Genomic DNA, 18,033 nt, shown 5'->3' on the forward strand with positions numbered 1-18,033 from the left:
CGATGTCTTGCTTTTACAAATGAGGCAGACAATGCTGCCTTGAAATGGGTAGCCCAATTATGCAGCAGCTGCCGTGTCTCTCCCCAGCGTGGCAGAACTGATCCAGAGTGGTGCTATTTACATGTAGGCAAGTCAGCGCAACACACAGGTTAATGGGGTGTTTGGCACCTTCCTTAAATTGACAAGGATATAATTAATTTTACTATTTAAAAAGTGCTGCGTCCATGAGGGAAGCTCAGGGGTGTGTACAAGAGGAAAGAGCCATTTTTCATATCCATTGTATGGCAGATTGAGAAACAGATAAATTAAGTAAACCTCATAGTAGACACAATGAGGTACAATGTAGACACATTGTAGGAACACAATGAGGTGGCCCCCTTCCTCTGGGATAGGAGGGCAAGCCGGATGGGTGGCCCCTCTCCTCTGGGGTTAGGAGAGTGGGCTGTTGGTGGCTCCCTTCCTCTGGGACCTAGGAGGAAAAGCCCACTACAGGGGCACTCTGTGGCTTCCCTTCTCTGGGGTCAGGAGGGCAAGCCGGGACCTTGTACTGGTGATGGCCAGAGATACCTTCTATGTAAAGATCTGTGGACCACCGTATGGTGTCAGACACCATAAGCCTGAGAATCAGCTTGGCGTATCTCTTGCCAATGCCACAGGCATGCAGCACGGGGATCTTTCTTTGGATCCCAGGCACCCAGGGCTCCAATCAGCAGGGACCTGTGGACCTGGACCTCGTAGCTGTGCCGCCTGAGCGCATCTGCCAGGGGAGCGGACTTATGGTGCTTTCTTTCCCTGGCCTCTTCCATGGCAGCTTTCCAGATTTTGAAGGAGATGGTGATGTCCACTAACGCGAGCCTCTTCTTTTCTTCATTGCGGACCACAGCCTCGGGCCTCAGCTGGCTCCTGGCCCCTGGCACTGTTCCGTCTAGAATGAGGGTGCCCTTGGAGGCAGGGGTGGCTTTGACCAGGTGCTGCAAAACCATTTCGTGCCGGAGCTTCCAGGGGGTGGAATAGGGATGACAGCCGCGGAGGACGTGGGGCAGAGGCTCTCTTTGGGGCAGCCATAATGCCGGCACCGCTTGTCCCGTTTCCAGTGGCCATTTCCGCACTAATTGTTTACAATGTTTAATGAACTGTTTTATCTTTTTGCGTCTGCGCTACTTCTTCTCCATTTGGTATTGGAAATGTTTTGCAATCGTTTAATGTCAGTGTTATCGCTTCTATGACAATGTATTTCTTTTCTCCATTTCAAAGACGGCTATTCCTGAGGTGCGGACAAGTTGGAGACACTGTTCATTTCTCTGCCTCTCTTTTGTCCATGCCTGCCCATCTCCCTTCTCCCTCACTCCTTTCCCCCTCTCCCCCAGGCAGCAATTTCCCAGCATTTAATTTTTTTTCCCAATGCATGTAGCCTAGCAAAGTAAAGGTGGAGTATTAGGAAACCCCCCCCCCCGGTTGTATTGCTCCACATCTCTTTGCAGTGCATGGGTCATTTTCTTTTATTTTGGGAAAGTGCTTCTTGCAACTCAGCTTGGGGTTGTGGAGAGCAAGAGAGAGGGCGAGAGAGAGCAAAGCGAGGCTAGGCTTTTAAAGCAACAGCCACGGCCATGGGGAAGGAAGGGGTGGGGAGCCTAAACATGGCCTTCGCCGTCCCCATCCAGCCAACCCCCACAAGCCAGATGGGGGGAATGGGGGGGACTGAGGGAAACCCAGGGGCCACACTTACCTGTCGGAGATGCTAGGCTGGGGCCAAGCAATGGCCGATCTGTCCCCTCCATACTCTGCCTTGTCGCCCAGGGTAAGCAATGACCCCACCCTCTCACAGCAGGCAGCCCACCAGTCACACAGGCTGCCTAGCTGGGAAGGGAGCCAGCAGAACGCCGTCAGCCAAGAAGTGTGGCACCAGGTGGCAGAGAGGGAAGGGGCAGAAATGAGCTGCTCACGAGGAGCCCTGGCACAGGTGGTAGAGCCAGACCATGCCTTGAGGGAGCTGGGAAGCTAAAGGGAATTGGGATAAAGGGAAGCAGCTGGTGGAAAGGGCAGGGACTGGAAGGGAACAAGGGGCTGGAAACTGGGGAAGGGATAAAAGGAGAAGAGAAAGGGCCAGCTGAGGAGGAGGATGGATGAGAGCCTGAAGGCCAGAGAGATTGCTTGGTGAAGCCCCAGGGGCAGAAGGGACACCAGGAGCGCTTATCCAGCATCCCCTGCCCAGTCTGAGTCTGGCCCAAAGGGGACCTGGGGAAGGCTACAGGATGGAGGCAAAGAGGAAGAGCCCTGGAGGTAGCGCCCAGGTGCACAACCCCGTCACAAATGACACAAATATCACATTTAGAAGAGAGTGCAGACAGGATTACACTAACAGAAAGCAATGTTGCATTGGAAGGCATGCAGACCAAACATTTGAAAGTACCGCCAAACCTCGTAGATAGACCACAAGGATACTGTAGAGTAAGTTATTGGTGTAGAAAAAGCCGCTGTAAGACTCTCTGCATATGGGGAAAGGAAAGACTGAAAAGAACAAAAAATAATCAGGTTAATTCCCTGTAAAACACCAGCTGTGTCCTAGGTTTATCCTGTCCCATGGAAGTCAGGGGGATCCATTTAGTGTAATCTTTACTGGCAAGCCCGGTTTCCTTTCTCCCTACCCAGCAACTGGCACTCAAGGGCCATTTATGCTTTGTTAGTAGTTGAGTGATCCCTGCGGGACTGCTCCACGGCTACTTTTTACTTATTCATGATTTTCACATCCCTCAGCATTCGCTTCGCATTTGCCGTGCCTTTGTCCTTCATTTCTAGGGACCTTTTTTTATATATATAACAAATGTAAATCCAGCCTTGATCCCAAAGCGAAGCTAATCGAGGCAATTTCCATGAATAGTCTTAATTCTGAGTTTCTTTTCCCCCACCCATTCTCAGTTGTCCTTCCCTCATCCAACCACTCCTCCTCCAGTGCAGGAAGGAGTCAAGGGCAGGAAAGAGAGAGGTTCTTCCCCACAGCCCCTGCAGCAGGCGCTGCATTTTCCTAACCAATCGGCCAGACAACAGCCTCCATTGCAATAGTCTCTGCCGCTCTGGAAACCCCCTCCTGCTCGCTTCTCAAGAGGCTGCTGATTCTGCTGCTTTCACCACCCCCTTGCCCTGTCCAACCTGAAGCTGCAGCGCTGTGAGAAATCAGTTCCATCTAGCCCCCAAATCACTTCCATCTAGCCCCCAAGAGCAGGCAGTTAAAACAGAGCACCTCCTTTTTCTGGTTCAGGGAGATGAGTGCAGCAGTCAAGGCAGAGGACTGAACTTTTTTGGGTTTTTTTTTGTCTGCTAGTGCAGGACTTTTTAGTGGGTTTTAGAACAAATCGAGCCTGAACTGACCCTAGAAGCTAAAATGACTAAACTGAGGCTGTCGTACTTTGGACGTATTATGAGAAGACAAGAGTCACTGGAAAAGACAGTCATGCTAGGAAAAGCTGAAGGCAGCAGGAAAAGAGGAAGACCCAACAAGAGATGGATTGACCCTATAAAGGAAGCCACGGCCCTCAATTTGCAAGATCTGAGCAAGGCTGTTAAGTGTAGGACTCTTTGGAGGACATTGATTCATAGGGTCGCTATGAGTCGGAAACAACTTGACAGCACTTAACACACGCAGTGCAGGACTACCGAGAGAACAGGGGCTACTCAGCTCAGTTACAATAAAAACATGCAGGGGGACGGGCTCGCCCGGACGGCCAACTTCCCTTCCTCATTGCAAGCTGCTGTCTTTCATCTTTATAGTCCCTCCCCCTCCCCCGCAACAATCTCTAGATGAATGCAGTTGGGTTAGAAAAAGTTTCTCCTATAGGCTGGGTGAGGTTCTTGTCCCATATGGTTGCTGTGAGCCTCAGAAAAGGAACAAAAAGAGGGGAGAATCTAACTTTGCCTGCGATCCCATGCGCCAACATGTTTTTGTTGGGGTTTTTTAGAGATTTTGTGATTTATTGCTAGTGTACATCCCTAAAAAGGGGGGTGGCAAGCCATGTAACAATGACAACATCGGTGACCACTCCCCCACTAGTTCAGAAGCTTGGCATTTTCGCAGGGGACGCATAATTGATCACAAGGTACTACTGGAATTTCTTTGGGGCAAAAAGCCCCCACAAATAACATTTTTGAGAATTCGGATCAGAAGAATGTGCATCTGCTGAGCGGAAACCCCAGCGTAAATTTCCCCTGCATAAATGGCCAGTAGGAAGGGGAAAGAAATGCTCCAGTTGGTCTGACTCAGATGATAATGTTTCAAAGCACCATTGATTGATATGTTCAAGTCGCTGTCCAACTTCAAGGTGACAGATTTCATTTTTACACCCTATGATGTTCATTTACTCTTTTCGAACATCTTCCTTACTCCCCTCCTGGCTGTTTGTTTGCTTTAAGAACTGCAAGGGAAGGGGATCAACATCACACATTTCAATCAATTTAAAAAGATGACATGGAAGCAGATGTATGGGGAAAGATGTCCAAAAACGTCCAGCACAGAACAAATGTTGGGACCTTCCAGATGGTTTATTAGCTGCACTCTAGTTTGTGTGTCGGACGGACGTCTCTTAGTCCTATTCACAGTTCCTAGTGACACACGACTTTCCCAGTTGAATCACAAAACAAGTCAAAACCCACATCAAGTTCTTATTTTTGTAATGTCAAGGATCTGTCAGTCGTAGTTCAGGCAATTCACTTTTTTGTTTTTTCCCCACACGCAGCTTGCATTCTCCCGTGTTTTGATTGTATTATATTCATTTGGTGGGAATCAATAATGCAGCCTTTTCTATGGACAGCAGGGGGAGGCACACAGGAGTATTGTGAATTTGAGGCCGGCTATCTTTATTGACCCAGAAAATGATGTCTAACTTCCACGTTGCAAATAAAAGTGTACAGGCTTATACAAAGAAGGCCTGTGGTGGCTTTCAGAACAATTCGAACTTGTACTTTTGAAGTACTTATGCTATTGCTAGATACAGGTTATACATCTTTGCCTTGCCTGCCTCTCTTGTTTGCTGTTTGATCTCCAATTTCTCTTGTGGCTCCTGTTGTAAACTTTCACCATAAGTAAAATCACGGGGCTTTTTTGTTCCATTCGTTTCTATTATGTTGTGACAGTGGCATACGTCTTTTCCCCCGATAAGGTATTTGCTGTTTGTTTCATGTGTCATTCTGTGGGAGTCTGCCAATGGGTTTACTATGCGGCAGGGTTGTATTTCCTTCCGAAGTTCGAGAGTCGTATTCAAGTGCAGTTTCTCTTATGGCTTTACAAACTTAACCCTGTTTCATGTCATTCCCAAAGGAATGCCCTGATCCAACTAGGGGGCCATTGCATATGTATCCTTTGCTGGACCTCTAACTGCACATGCGAATGGGTGCTGCTCGATGGTCTTTCCAACTGCTGTAAAGGCCAGTGCCTTTTTTGTCCTGTTACAAAATTAGCAGTAGCACTCACCAGATTTTCAGGTGTGTGTATGTGAAGTTTTCACGCATGTGTGTAACTATATTCGGATTGGGATTCTTTTGAGGGTGTATGTGTTGTTGTTTTTCCCTAGAAAGTATCAGTCTTAATGCATGGTTCAGAAATAAAATAATAAAAGAACATGCAGATTGTAGCATTTATCAGTATACAGCCAACAAGGCAGCAAGAAAGGGGGCCAGCTCACATGTGCATTATTACTTACTTCTCAACCTGGCATGTTGTAAAGTGGCTGTGGGATATATTAACATAAGCTTAAATCCTGACTTGTTTTCATAATGCATCTGTTTTTTTTAAAACACAGTATCACTAGGCTCACTTTTAGGAGTAGTTCCAGTTTAATGAAGGACCATATATACTGAAGCCACATTTGTCCCTGTGCTGTAGCGGTTCACATGTGATTGGTATGTGTACTGTACATATGCCACACAATTTTCTGGAACATGTGCAGGAAATAGTCTTGTATGAAGCAACAGTTCATACTTAGTCATACTCAGTTGTAGTAACTGGAATTTTATCTTGGTTCCAGCCTCTAACATTGCTTAAGTTAAAAAAAATGGTCCATCTTAGCTTTCGTGTCCTCTCCAACTTAGCTCACCCTTGCGCACTGCCTTTCCTTGCCACACTTCCTTTCTTTGGGGATAATTCCAAGTCTACATTTTGCATGGGCAACACACTTTGTTGGTGATCAAACATTTATCCAGTCATTGTGTCGTACTAAGCAGGCATTAAAAGGCATGCTAAGTTGTACATCTAGTGTTCACGGTTTTGAGCTGATTATTTACTTTGTGCTTTGCTTAAAAGAAACAGCCTGCAAAATGTCCCTTCTTGTAAAATTTTACCTCTTCGCTTTACAATCTGCTGTTCAAGCTCTAACCTCTCTGCTTGCTCTATTTCTCTCAGTGCCGTCACTGATTTGCTCTGATATTGCAGTGGGGGTTGCAGAAAGGCAAATGCAGAGATGTCAAAGCCTTTCTGACTCTCATTAGCATTGCTACTCTGATGTCACGGCAGGGAGGAGCAGCCCACAGATGGGCATGTGAGGGCTGAGAGGATCCGAGAATATGCATTTTATTATTAATTCTTCATTTTCAAATATCAGCCTTTAGAACATCTTGAAAAAAGCATGTGGTCAGACTGCTTCCTTACATTTCTTGTTCTAATACCTAATAAGAAAAGTCTGTCTCTCTCTCTCTAAAAAAAACCACCAAATCCTTGTCTGTGAACACTGTAGTTCCCATACAGCCTTTCCTACAATTTGTCAGTGTGGTCATATATGTTTAGGGTTGCCAACCTCCTTGTACTAGCTGGAGATCTCCTGCTATTATTACTGATCTCCAGATGCTAGAGATCGGTTCCCCTGGAGAAAATGGCCGCTTTGGCAATTGGACTCTATGGCATTGAAGTCCTTCCCCTCTCCAAACCCCGCCCTCCTCAGGCTCCGCCCCAAAAACCTCCCACGGGTAGCAAAGAGGGACCTGGCAATCCAAAGAGCAACCAAAATGATTAGGGGACTAGAGCAACTGTCCTATGGGGAGCGGTTAAGACGCTTAGGGCTGTTTAGCTTGGAAAGAAGGCGGCTGAGAGGAGACATGATAGAGGTCTATAAAATTATGCATGGTTTGGAGAGAGTGGACAGGGAGAAGTTTTTCTCCTTCTCCCATAATACTAGAACGCAAGGTCATCTGCTGAAGCTGGAGGGTGAGAGATTCAAAACAGATAAAAGGAAGTATTTTTTCACACAACACATAGTTAAATTGAGGAACTCCCTGCCCCAGGATGTGGTGATGGCTGCTAGCTTGGAGGGCTTTAAGAGGGGAGTGGTCATATTCATGGAGGAAAGGGGTATTCATGGCTATTAGTTAGAATGGATGCTATTCATGCTGCATATCTATTCTCTCTAGTATCAGAAGAGCATGCCTATTAAATTAGGTGCTGTGAAACACAGGCAGGACAATGCTGTTGCGGTCGTCTTGTTTGTGGCTTCCTAGAGACACCTGGTTGGCCACTGTGTGAACAGACTGCTGGACCTGATGGGTCTTCGTCTGATCCAGCAGGGCCTTTCTTATGTTCTTATGTTCTATATATGTTATACAAGCACTTAGATATAGTTGGTGGCTCCACAAGTTTCCATTCTGCTGCAATGCGCATACATGCCACTATCAACAGATTCATTACCATTTCTACACTAGATGTTTCTACATGCTCCTCAATATAACAGGTGGTGCACGAATTTGACTTTTAGTTTATACCTTGTTGGTGCAGAGTGGCTGAACCAATGTCAAAGCCTTTCATTGAAATTACACAGATGCATAGGTTGCTAATGTATGTGATCAGGCAATAGCACCTAGAGATTTCTCATTAAACAAGCCCTGTGAAGATAACGTTAAAACATATGGATGCTTGGAATGGGTACAATGTGCAGCCTTTAGCTGATGTGCATGTACTCATGTAAGACTGGCATCCAGTTTTAAATTTAGGACTGATATGAACAGGGTAGATGAAACTGCAGTTTCTTTTATGACTAAATCTGTTTGCATCTTTCCCACAATGCAATGATTCATTAATTCCCCCATATTTTGCATAGTTAATAAAAAATACAGAATCCTTACTATACAAAAGTAAAGTTTAATACAAATATCTATCTTTTTGTTCAATATTTGATGGATACATAGCAGAATCCTCTGCATTATGCTTTTTCATTACCTAGATAAATCATTTTTCATATGCTGCTCTGCAAACAGTTTATGAGTTTCTAGTTAGTTCAAGACAGTGTAAGAGGAGAGAGGAATGAGACATGGAAAAAAGGTGTGGGAATTGAAAAAAAATTAATAATTAAACATGTGAGACCAGGTAAGATAATGCCATATCAGACCAACTAAAGTAGTGTAGTTATGACGCACCCCCTTTTTAAAGGTAAAGGTCCCCTGTGCAAGCACCAGGTCATTCTTGACCCATGGGGTGATGTCACATCCCAACGTTTTCTAGGCAGACTTTGTTTGCGGGGTGGTTTGCCAGTGCCTTCCCCAGTCATCTTCCCTTTACCCCCAGCAGGCTGGGTCCTCATTTTACCGACCTTGGAAGGATGGAAGGCTGAGTCAACCTTCAGCCGGCTACCTGAAACTTTCATCGTTTCGGCGTTTGACCCCTTGTTCGTCACAGTAGTGCCTTTGCACAAAGTTCGAACTTTCGTCGGGATCGAACTCAGGTCGCGAGCAGAGCTTTGGACTGCAATACTGCAGCTGGCCACTCTGCGCTACGGGACCCCCCTTTTACCCTCTTTAATACCCCACTCTCTCAGCCTGGCTGTGTATGCGGAGGGAAAGCGTTAGCCTGAGTGTATTTGTGAGGAGATTATTTTCCTTCTGCTCTAGTCCCACACCTTGGGTTACCTCAGAGAAAAATTTGACACAAGAGGCTTCTTAACTTTAACAAACAGAACAGGGAAGTTTATTGAACAGAACTCACAAGATGGATTTTTAAGGGAAAGGCAGAATTGGAGGGGAAACTCAAAATCACACACACACATATGTACACAAGATTCCTTCAGAGAGAGATAGCTTAGTTCAGATGTTACTGAGGTTGTCTTTAACTTAGATGTCTTCTTAAATGGAGTTCCTTCGGTTCCTAGTTTACACGCTTAGTTCTGTTCCTCAGAGCTCAGGTTCAGTTTCGCAGACTCTGTTCCCAGCCTGGCTAACAGGAGTGAAGGGAGTTTGGATCCCTGTCTCCTCAGAAGACTTTCAGAAGTATTGGGAAATATCCAAAAATCCCTCTTCCAGTTCTCACTAAACTACCCCACACCAGTGGCGGTAATCCTCCCCACCACCCTGCATCCGGAATAGCTCTGCCTCAGAGACTAATTCCCCTTTGTGACCTGAGAATGGACCCTTTTCCACCCAATTCGCACTCCTGTCACTCCACAGGTTGTGTGATCTACTGTCTTAGGCTTTGCAGAACCCTTTCGATTCACAGAGCACAGTCATGCTTCTTCTCAGTCTCACTACCAAGCTCAGAATCCTTTCTCTCCCTCAGAGTTCAATTTTTTGGTTCTGCCCACTTTTGGTCTCTGAGCGTTTGACCCCTTGTTCGTCACAGTAGTGCATTTGCACCATGCCAATTAAGGGTGGCACCGGGGATCTTGAAAATGGTCTAAGTATTGAGAAAACCTGGGTTGGGCTCAAAAGTCCATTATAGGAAGTTCCTTCTTCCTCCCGCCTCTGCCCCCCGCCTGAAGAAACATTTCAGAGAGCTCAGTGGGCTGCAGAAAGAGGTGCAAAAGTCTCTTCCAGTGGCAGGAAACGCCCTTTGGATTCAGCCTTCTGGTTGTAGAATCTCAACCCAACCCTGGAAAACTGCATTACATTTAAGTGCTTTCCTCAACTCTTGGTCCAATCTTGCATCATGTGGATGGTATAATCCACATAGAAGCATAAACCAATGAGGAAAACATTTCCCAGGCATGCAATAGGACTGAGAGGGCAAATTTATTTTTATTAGATCAATGAAAGCCAAAGATGCAAACCACTGGCTATGAGCTTACAAATAACTCTTGTAATAACAGCATAATACCAGGATCTGTAGTGCTAACACATGTTTAGAAATAACTCTTTTTTTTTAATTAACCCACACATGCTGTTCAGTTCTAGCATATTGGTAGCCTGAAAAAGGGGGGGGGACTGAGAACAACCACATACACCAGTCATGCAAGTGCTTTTTTTAAAAAAAGTATAAGCTTGTGTGAACTGGAACCCACTTCGTGCTGTTTAAGGTTCCATAACATTTCTGTCTTGTTTTTTGTAACATACTAAGAAGGTGATTCCTTTTGAATTTGCTGTCATGTTAACAGTAATGGTTCAAAGGGAGGGTCACAAAGACTATCCTTGTCCCCACCACAGAGCAGCACTGTGGGGAAAGAGAGCAGGTGGTCCCTAACTAGTGGACACTGGGAGGCAGCACTGGAACTGCTGGGGCCGCAGCTGCAGCACAATACAGCTGTGTAACGGCTGAGAGGCTGGTGGAACCCAGGGCCAACAAGCGACACCATCATCCTCTGCACACACCAGGCTCCTAGTGTTTCATTTGATTCCCCCCTCAGGACTTGTGAGAGTCGTCCCTCCAAAAAAGGTGCTGATACTCAGTAGTGATGAGTACCACCACAAAAAAGCCCTGGTTCTACTAGCCATTTAGGAGCTGCTGCAGCTGTGGTCTCAGAAGCTCTGTCACCGCTGTATCCACCTGTAAGGGCACGGCTTCCCCCTCATCAGCACTTGGTGGTCCCTATCTGCCTAAAAGAATTACCATTCCCAAGGGATGGAGTAGATCTCCTAAAATCAGCCAAGTCCCATAGCTGAAGAGAATAGGAGCTGACAGGAGAGGGCAGAGCAGGTTATTTGAGTCTTTTTCTCTCTCCCTCTTGCACTATTGGCTGCTTCCAAAAAATGATGTTGTTGCTGCTGCTTTTGAAGTCACCCACTGGTCCTCAACATTCATTGATAAAGACTTGCTGTAGGCTGAGGTCAAGCCTAGACTTTTTGAAGAGGGTTGTGAGACTGTCTGCCTACCTATTATCACTCTGGGGCTAAAATGTGTGCAAGTGTATCACAAATTCACAATATACGCATAAGAGAGCCAGATCTGTTTGTATGATAGACAGCTATAATGTGCCTTAACAAATGATGACACGTGAAATTACACCTATCTATGCATAGCCAAAAGGTACAAAAATTCGCATCATATAGCCACAAAATTATAGCAGGAACGGGAGACGCTGTAAGCTGTATGCTAGATTGTAAGAGGTTTGCATAGGAATACGTGCAATTTGAAACCCAAGAAACAGTAAAGAACGGAAAACAACTGAAGAAGTAATCAATATGAAACGGCTTGAGTGCCTCTGGAGGATAATGTCCTTCTTGTACATGTTCTTGGACTGGCTAGCACATTTTTTGGGACTGATTTGGTTTCAACTATAGGCACAGTGCCATCAGTGGATATTTGTATTTTGGTCCATTTATAAGTTGTCATTAGGCAGAACAGCCAGCTACAAGTATAAGAATATGTTCCATGTAGTTGAAAAGGGCAAGAGTCCAGTAGCACCTTAAAGACTAACAAAAATATTTTCTGGTAGGGTATGAGCTTTCGTGAGCCACAGCTCACTTCTTCAGATGAAGTGAGCTGTGGCTCACTTTCTGAAGAAGTGAGCTGTGGCTCACGAAAGCTCATACCCTCCCAGAAAATATTTTTGTTAGTCTTTAAGGTGCTACTGGACTCTTGCCCTTTTCTACTGCTGCAGACAGACTAACACGGCGACCCACTGTGAATTATCTTAATATGTTTCATGTAATTGTATTTGTATGTGTGCACTCGGGGGTATGTCAGGGGTTGTTCTTGTATTTTGTTATACACATGTTAAATATATTTTGTAACATTTGCTATAATTTTGTGGCTATACTATGCGAATTTTTGTACCTTAACAAATAATGACACACACCAGTGAACAATGGTAATAAGGGTGAAATTTGATCACTGTGTCTGACATTGCAGGCTTAAAACTTATGGCGTAATAGACTGTAATGGGCCACAGTACCATTTGCTTTTAATACCTGGGTAGGAATTTCCATGTCATCACTTTGGTAACAATCCCTGCTGCTCCAGTAGGGTTGCCAGGTGCCCGCTGGTGGAGGGCAAACCCCCGGCCATTTACCCCTCTGCCTGCCGACCACCTGAGGGTCGGTGGGCAGACGTGCACGCCCGCATCACTTCCGGTTTAGAACCGGAGGTTCCGCCTCGCGAGGGGCCTTTACCTCTTAGTTTGAGTGGTAAAGGGCTGCTTTACCACTCAAACTAAGGTAAAGGCCCCTTGTGAAGAGGCACTTCTGGTTCTAAATCGGAAGTGTCGCTCGTGCGTCGGCGCGCACTCGCAATTACAAAGAAAAGCCTCCCGCCGGAGGAGAGGAGGCACCTGGCAACCCTATGCTCCAGCCCTAAATCCTCCTGACATGGATCTCAACAAGCAAGCACAGGCGGAGACCAAAAGCCATCGTGCATTTTCATCCAGCCAGCCTTAATTTGTGTTGGGTCCATGAGGGGGGAAGGGGGTGGAGGTTTCACTCCTCAGCTCAGTTGCACCAACCGAAGCCAACTCCCCCGCTTAGCTTAGCTTAGCAGAATTTTAAAAGAAAAAAGAAAATGTTTTGTAGACCGCCTTTTAGAGACATAGTTTATATTGTTTATTATTATTCTATACGTTTGAATTAAGGATGCAATCTACCTAGAACGTATCCTGGGCAAACTCGTTTACATGGATCCAAGCTGCGCAGGAGAACAGTAGTGTTTCATTCACTGGCTGAGGCATCTTGCTCAGGATGACAGAGTGCAGATTATGTATATTACTACTGAGTTTCGGATTTTGTACTTGCATGTGTACAGAAAACATTCTGAAACCTAAGGGGAACACTTTACTGAAGTTCTTTGGCAAAAAGCATTGCATTTGCAATTTTTGTCCTTGAAATTTAATAAAACCATATACTCGTTTAAATTGTTTGCTCTCTATAGCAGTGCAAATTGGAAGGAGTGAACCATAAAACATGGGCTATATTGAATGCACTCAATGCAAAATCATCATTCTTTTCAAAATTGAGTCAATATTGAGAATGAGTCATTTGATTTGAGACTGTGCATTGCAGAGCACACTGTATTGAAAGGTGTGGTACGATGCCAGAAATTAGATAATCCAATATCCTGGGGCATGCATGGGGGTGCATTAGTTATGTTTTATGGCTTGGATAATGATCACTAAGCTCTCATTGGATGAGATGAAATAACAGCAAAAGAAACAAAATGTAAATTATTAATTACTATGGTAATTAGCAATAAGAATGGTTTTATCTGCACTGAGAGGTGATATAGCTATGTGCTAAAACACATCCGACGCTGGTAAAAAGGAAGGAGGGATTGCCTCTGACCGCTCAAAAGATTCTGCCGGGGATCATGGGACCTGCCTGGGCAAAAGCCATGTGCAACCTGTGGAAGTTAGGAGGAGAATTGGACCAGATTGAGCAAAATACATTGCTGGATCCATTCAAAGACACAAAAGTTGAGCTAGGATTGCCTAGTGATGCATATTTGTTTCTGGGATCAGTTAACAGTGCTAGTCCTTACTTTACAGCCTTTCATTACATGAGACCCATTTGCCTGAAGGACTGACCATTCCTTTAAATCAACTCATGTGCCACCTAAAGTCCCTGCAAGCGGCTCGTAGCAGTGGCTTCTACTCACCAGATACCCATTATGCTAAGAAAACCCCTTCCAGAATACCTTCCAAAGTTTCTGGTTAACTTACTGAGTGTGAGGGAAAGAAGCAATTATGACAGCATTGATCAAAACTCTTAATATTGTAGATGAAAATGGTTTTTAAAAAGCAAAATAGGAAGGTGCAGTCAGAGCCTACAAGGCAATATCCCAGAGGGCTGTGCACAGCAACCAATGTGTGTATAAACTGTATGCACATAGACTCTTTTTGAACATTCCTGATCCTGGGGACAGAGCCTATACATCTACTTTTTGTACACATGTAGACACAGCACCCACATTTGAACAAACACACAAAGGAGGGTGTGCGCTTGCTCCTACTCCTTTACATGTGTTGATTTGTCTCTGCATATGCTGTGTTCATAGGTCTTCTGTGTAATGTGTCGAACTGGTTTAACAATCATTCATTCTCCATAGGAAACCCTATGAAGAGGGGATAAAGATCTGTTACCAATTTCTTAAGAGTCCTTGCCACAATTCCTGGGATTATTTAGAGGAAGCCATTAGTTAAGCTGGTATACAGTTACATCAAGTTGGAAATGTGCATATGTTCTTTGAGGAATTTCAAAAGTGGTTTCCAAATGTGCCTTGTGAGGAGATCCTGGAAGGGTATGTGGGGGAGATGAGCACACATATGGCATTCTCTCTGGATTGACACCATAGTATAATTCACCAGGAACTCCTGTGGAGAGCAGAAGCTCATTACATTTGGGAAGAGCTGGCCAGCCAGACAAGTACCTCATATAATAGACTATACACATATTTAAAAGATTCCAAATTCATTCAAAACACAAAACACTGGCTGCTGAGAATCTGTTCTCTTGTAATTAACCTCCTGACCTAGGTTTGCATTCCCTCTGCATACAGTGCGAAGCATCGCAGAAAGCATCCTGGGAACACTGCTGTACTGCATTCTTGTTGAGGTGCCATTAAAGGTTTCCCAAAAGCCCTGTTGCTCCAAATTCAGTTCTTTGTAAATTAACTAGGCACATTTCACTTCTGTGTGGTGGGAAGAATAAAACTAATATCCACTTCTCTATAATTTTTCAGAACTAACCTTGTCCAACAGAAAATTATTTCAGTTTACTTACCTATATTAGCAATGTTATAAATCAGGGGTGGGGAACATCAGGCCCACGGACCGTATAAGGCCCACGAAATCATTTGGTCTGGTGCTTCGTGGCTCCTGGCAGATCTCTAGCTCAGAAGGATCTAAGACTGGTGATCCGCCCCCTCCCGTGGACAGGAGTAGCCTCTATTCAAGGCAGATGTGAGTTTGTTTTGACGAGAAAATGAACATTTTTCTCCTTTGCAGAACAGTTGTTAGCTATGGAGCTGCTAGGACAGCCCAAGAAACTGTGTTAACCCTTTCCCACCCAGGCCATGGAAAAACGTATTCCCTCTGAACTACAAGAGGGCTGGGGGTGGAAGTGGCGACAATGGAGGGGCAGGGCCAGAATATGCGGGGGTGGGGGTTTTAGCCAGTGTGTCCTCATTTCATCCCTGCAGGTGGAAGTAGCAGGAGCCGTATGTAGAATCCAGCCCCAACCATGCAGAGCAGGAGCAACTCCAGCGTGCTGCTGTGCCACCAGGTGGGCGAGTGTGCCACCGGTTGGTTGGATGCCTGCCTGCTTGGGGCTTGGTCGGCTAATTTTTAAGTTGATAATTTTGTATGGCCCACAAATGATGTTATAAATATCCAAATGGCCCTTGACGGAAAAAAGGTTCCCCAGCCCTGTTATAGTCAGGGCACATCTATACTACAAACTTAAACTGGTTTAAGAGCTATTAAGAGCTTAAGAACATAAGAAAAGCCATGTCCATCAAAGACCAAGGCCCATCAAGTCCAGCAGTCTGTTCACACAGTGGCCAACCAGGTGCCTCTAGGAAGCCCACAAGCAAGACGACTACAGCAGCATCCTGCCTGTGTTTCACAGCACCTAATATAATTGGCATGCTCCTCTGATACTGGAGAGAATAGGTATGCATCATGACTAGTATTCATTTTGACTAGTAGCCATGGATAGCCCTATCCTCCATGAACATGTCCACTCCCCTCTTAAAGCCTTCCAAGTTGGCAGCATCACCACATCCTGGGGCAGGGAGTTCCACAATTTAACTATGCGATGTGTGAAGAAATACATCCTTTTATCTGTTTTGAATCTCTCATCCTCCAGCTTCAGCAGATGACCCTGCATTCTGGTATTACAAGAGAGGAAGAAAGGCTTCTCCCTGTCCACTCTCTCCAAACCATGCATAATTTTATAGACCTCTATCATATCTTCCCTTAACCACATTCTTTCTAAGCTAAACAGCCCTAAGCATTTGAACCACTCCTCATAGGGCAGTTGCTCTAGCCTATTTCCTTCTCCTCAGAGAATCTGGACAACTGTAGTTCAAGAAAATGAAAATGTTCATAAAAATAGACTCTGTGAGCTTCCAGCCAAAATGGCTTGTTTGTATATCAAGAATGAATGTCTTTTGTGTCACTGATACTTGAGGTGCTGTGGTACTAAACTGGGGCTACTAGAATCTGCAAACAGAGGATTCTAGTAACCTACACCCAGCACAATTTTTAGGATTCTGTGGGAGAAGGCATGACAGTTAAACCATTTATCATTACTATTATTAGTATTTGTCTTTTGTCCTAACTGAAAGAGCTGAAGAGATAGTCCTCTTTTATTTTCCTAATAATTAGGGTTGCCAACCTCCAGGTGGTGGCTGGCGATCTCCCGCTATTACAACTGATCTCCAGCCGCGAGAGATTAGTTCCCCTGGAGAAAATGGCCGCTTTGGCAATTGGACTCTATGGCATTGAAGTCCCTCCCCTCCCCAAACCCCACCCTCCCCAGGCTGCCCCCAAAAAACTTCCCGCTGGTGGTGAAGAGGGACTTGGCAACCCTACTAATAATCCAGACTAGATTAAGAAACAGTCACTGTGTTAATCACCCAGTGAGCTCATGACTAACTAGAAATTGGAACCAAACACTTGTCTGTTGGTTGCGTCACATGCTCTAATAGTGAACTGGGTATAATTGGATGCTTTTTGTTTACTTAAACAAAAAGTAGTTTCAGCGGGTAGCCATGTTGGTATGCAGTAGAACAGTTAGCTTTGAGCCCAGTAGCACCTTAGAGACCAACAAGGTATTCAAGGTATAAGATTTCGAGGGCCAAAGCTCCCTTCGTCTGATGAATCTAACTGTTCATGTAAAAAATGTATACCAAGTCACATGGCACTTTGCAAAGCAGTGCTAACTCCTAAAACCATGATGCTTATCAATCGATTTGCCCAAAGCTTGATGTTCTCAATGGCAAAATTATAATGGAAATTTGTACAAGCATCTGATTATTTCTTATTTCTACTTCTCATGCTTTAGGAAGAAGATGCTACTCGTGATAGTCGGTTTAATTTTGGCTATGGGATGGGTCACTGTCTACAGGTCAAAGATGGTGCTGCAGTCAAGGCCACGCCTCCAAATCCTCCACTGCCCCCACCACCAAAGGATTCAGATTCCATCAAAAAGAAGTTTGTCGACCGTGCCAAAAGGATTGATACAATATCCCGTGCTGCATTCCCACTTGCCTTTCTCATCTTCAACATATTTTACTGGATTACATACAAAATTATACGCCATGAGGATATTCACAAAAAATAACTCTGTACGAGCTGGGAACCTCTAGCCAAAGTGACTCACTTGTAAATAGAGAGTGAAATGTCTTTTCTGTCATTGGGACTGAGGTTTTGTTGTCTTGTGATAACTAAAAAGGGGGGAAATAGAAAAAAAACAGAAAAGTATCAATAACAATTGCACAAAACAAGACATTGTGGGATCATAAACGTGAGGATTTCCTTATGTGCTCTCAACATGGTTCTTCCAGACTCTTGCCAAGATCATATAAAACCTAAACAGGGCCAAATTTTTCCAAACTACAGTGTCTCTAAGACATATTTGAAAAATACCTAAGCAAATCTGTCATAGGACTGACTGTAATGGCTGCAGCGCAGTGAGTTGTAAGAGGACCAAACTTTTTTCAGGGTTATGCTGCCTTTCTATATGAAACAAGCCTACTAAGCTACATTCCATTAATGTCTGTAGTTAGTTAGTGGTTCACCCGGAAGTCCCTTTGTGGATTGTAAATTATTTCTACTAACCAGGGGGGTGGAGATTTATACTTTAATATCCTTGTGGGTGTGCATTTAATATTCTTGCTTTCCTAGGACAGTTACTTTTGAGGTC

General features: G+C 44.7%; 1 protein-coding gene across 6 annotated transcripts in view; it reads left to right on the forward strand.

Moving 5' to 3' along the window:
• GLRA2 (glycine receptor alpha 2) overlaps positions 1–17,566 on the forward strand; it is a 160,903-nt gene extending 143,337 nt beyond the window's left edge. For all 6 annotated transcript variants that reach the window (XM_056861773.1, XM_056861774.1, XM_056861772.1 and 3 more), the window contains one exon: positions 17,173–17,566. In XM_056861773.1, the coding sequence (XP_056717751.1) occupies positions 17,173–17,451 (279 nt within the window). In that variant the 3' untranslated portion in view covers positions 17,452–17,566. The remainder of the gene's footprint in view (positions 1–17,172) is intronic.
• The last annotated feature ends 467 nt before the right edge of the window (positions 17,567–18,033 follow it).

This window comes from Euleptes europaea, chromosome 16 (genome assembly GCF_029931775.1).
Source record: "Euleptes europaea isolate rEulEur1 chromosome 16, rEulEur1.hap1, whole genome shotgun sequence".
NCBI classification, from domain to species: Eukaryota; Metazoa; Chordata; class Lepidosauria; order Squamata; family Sphaerodactylidae; genus Euleptes; species Euleptes europaea.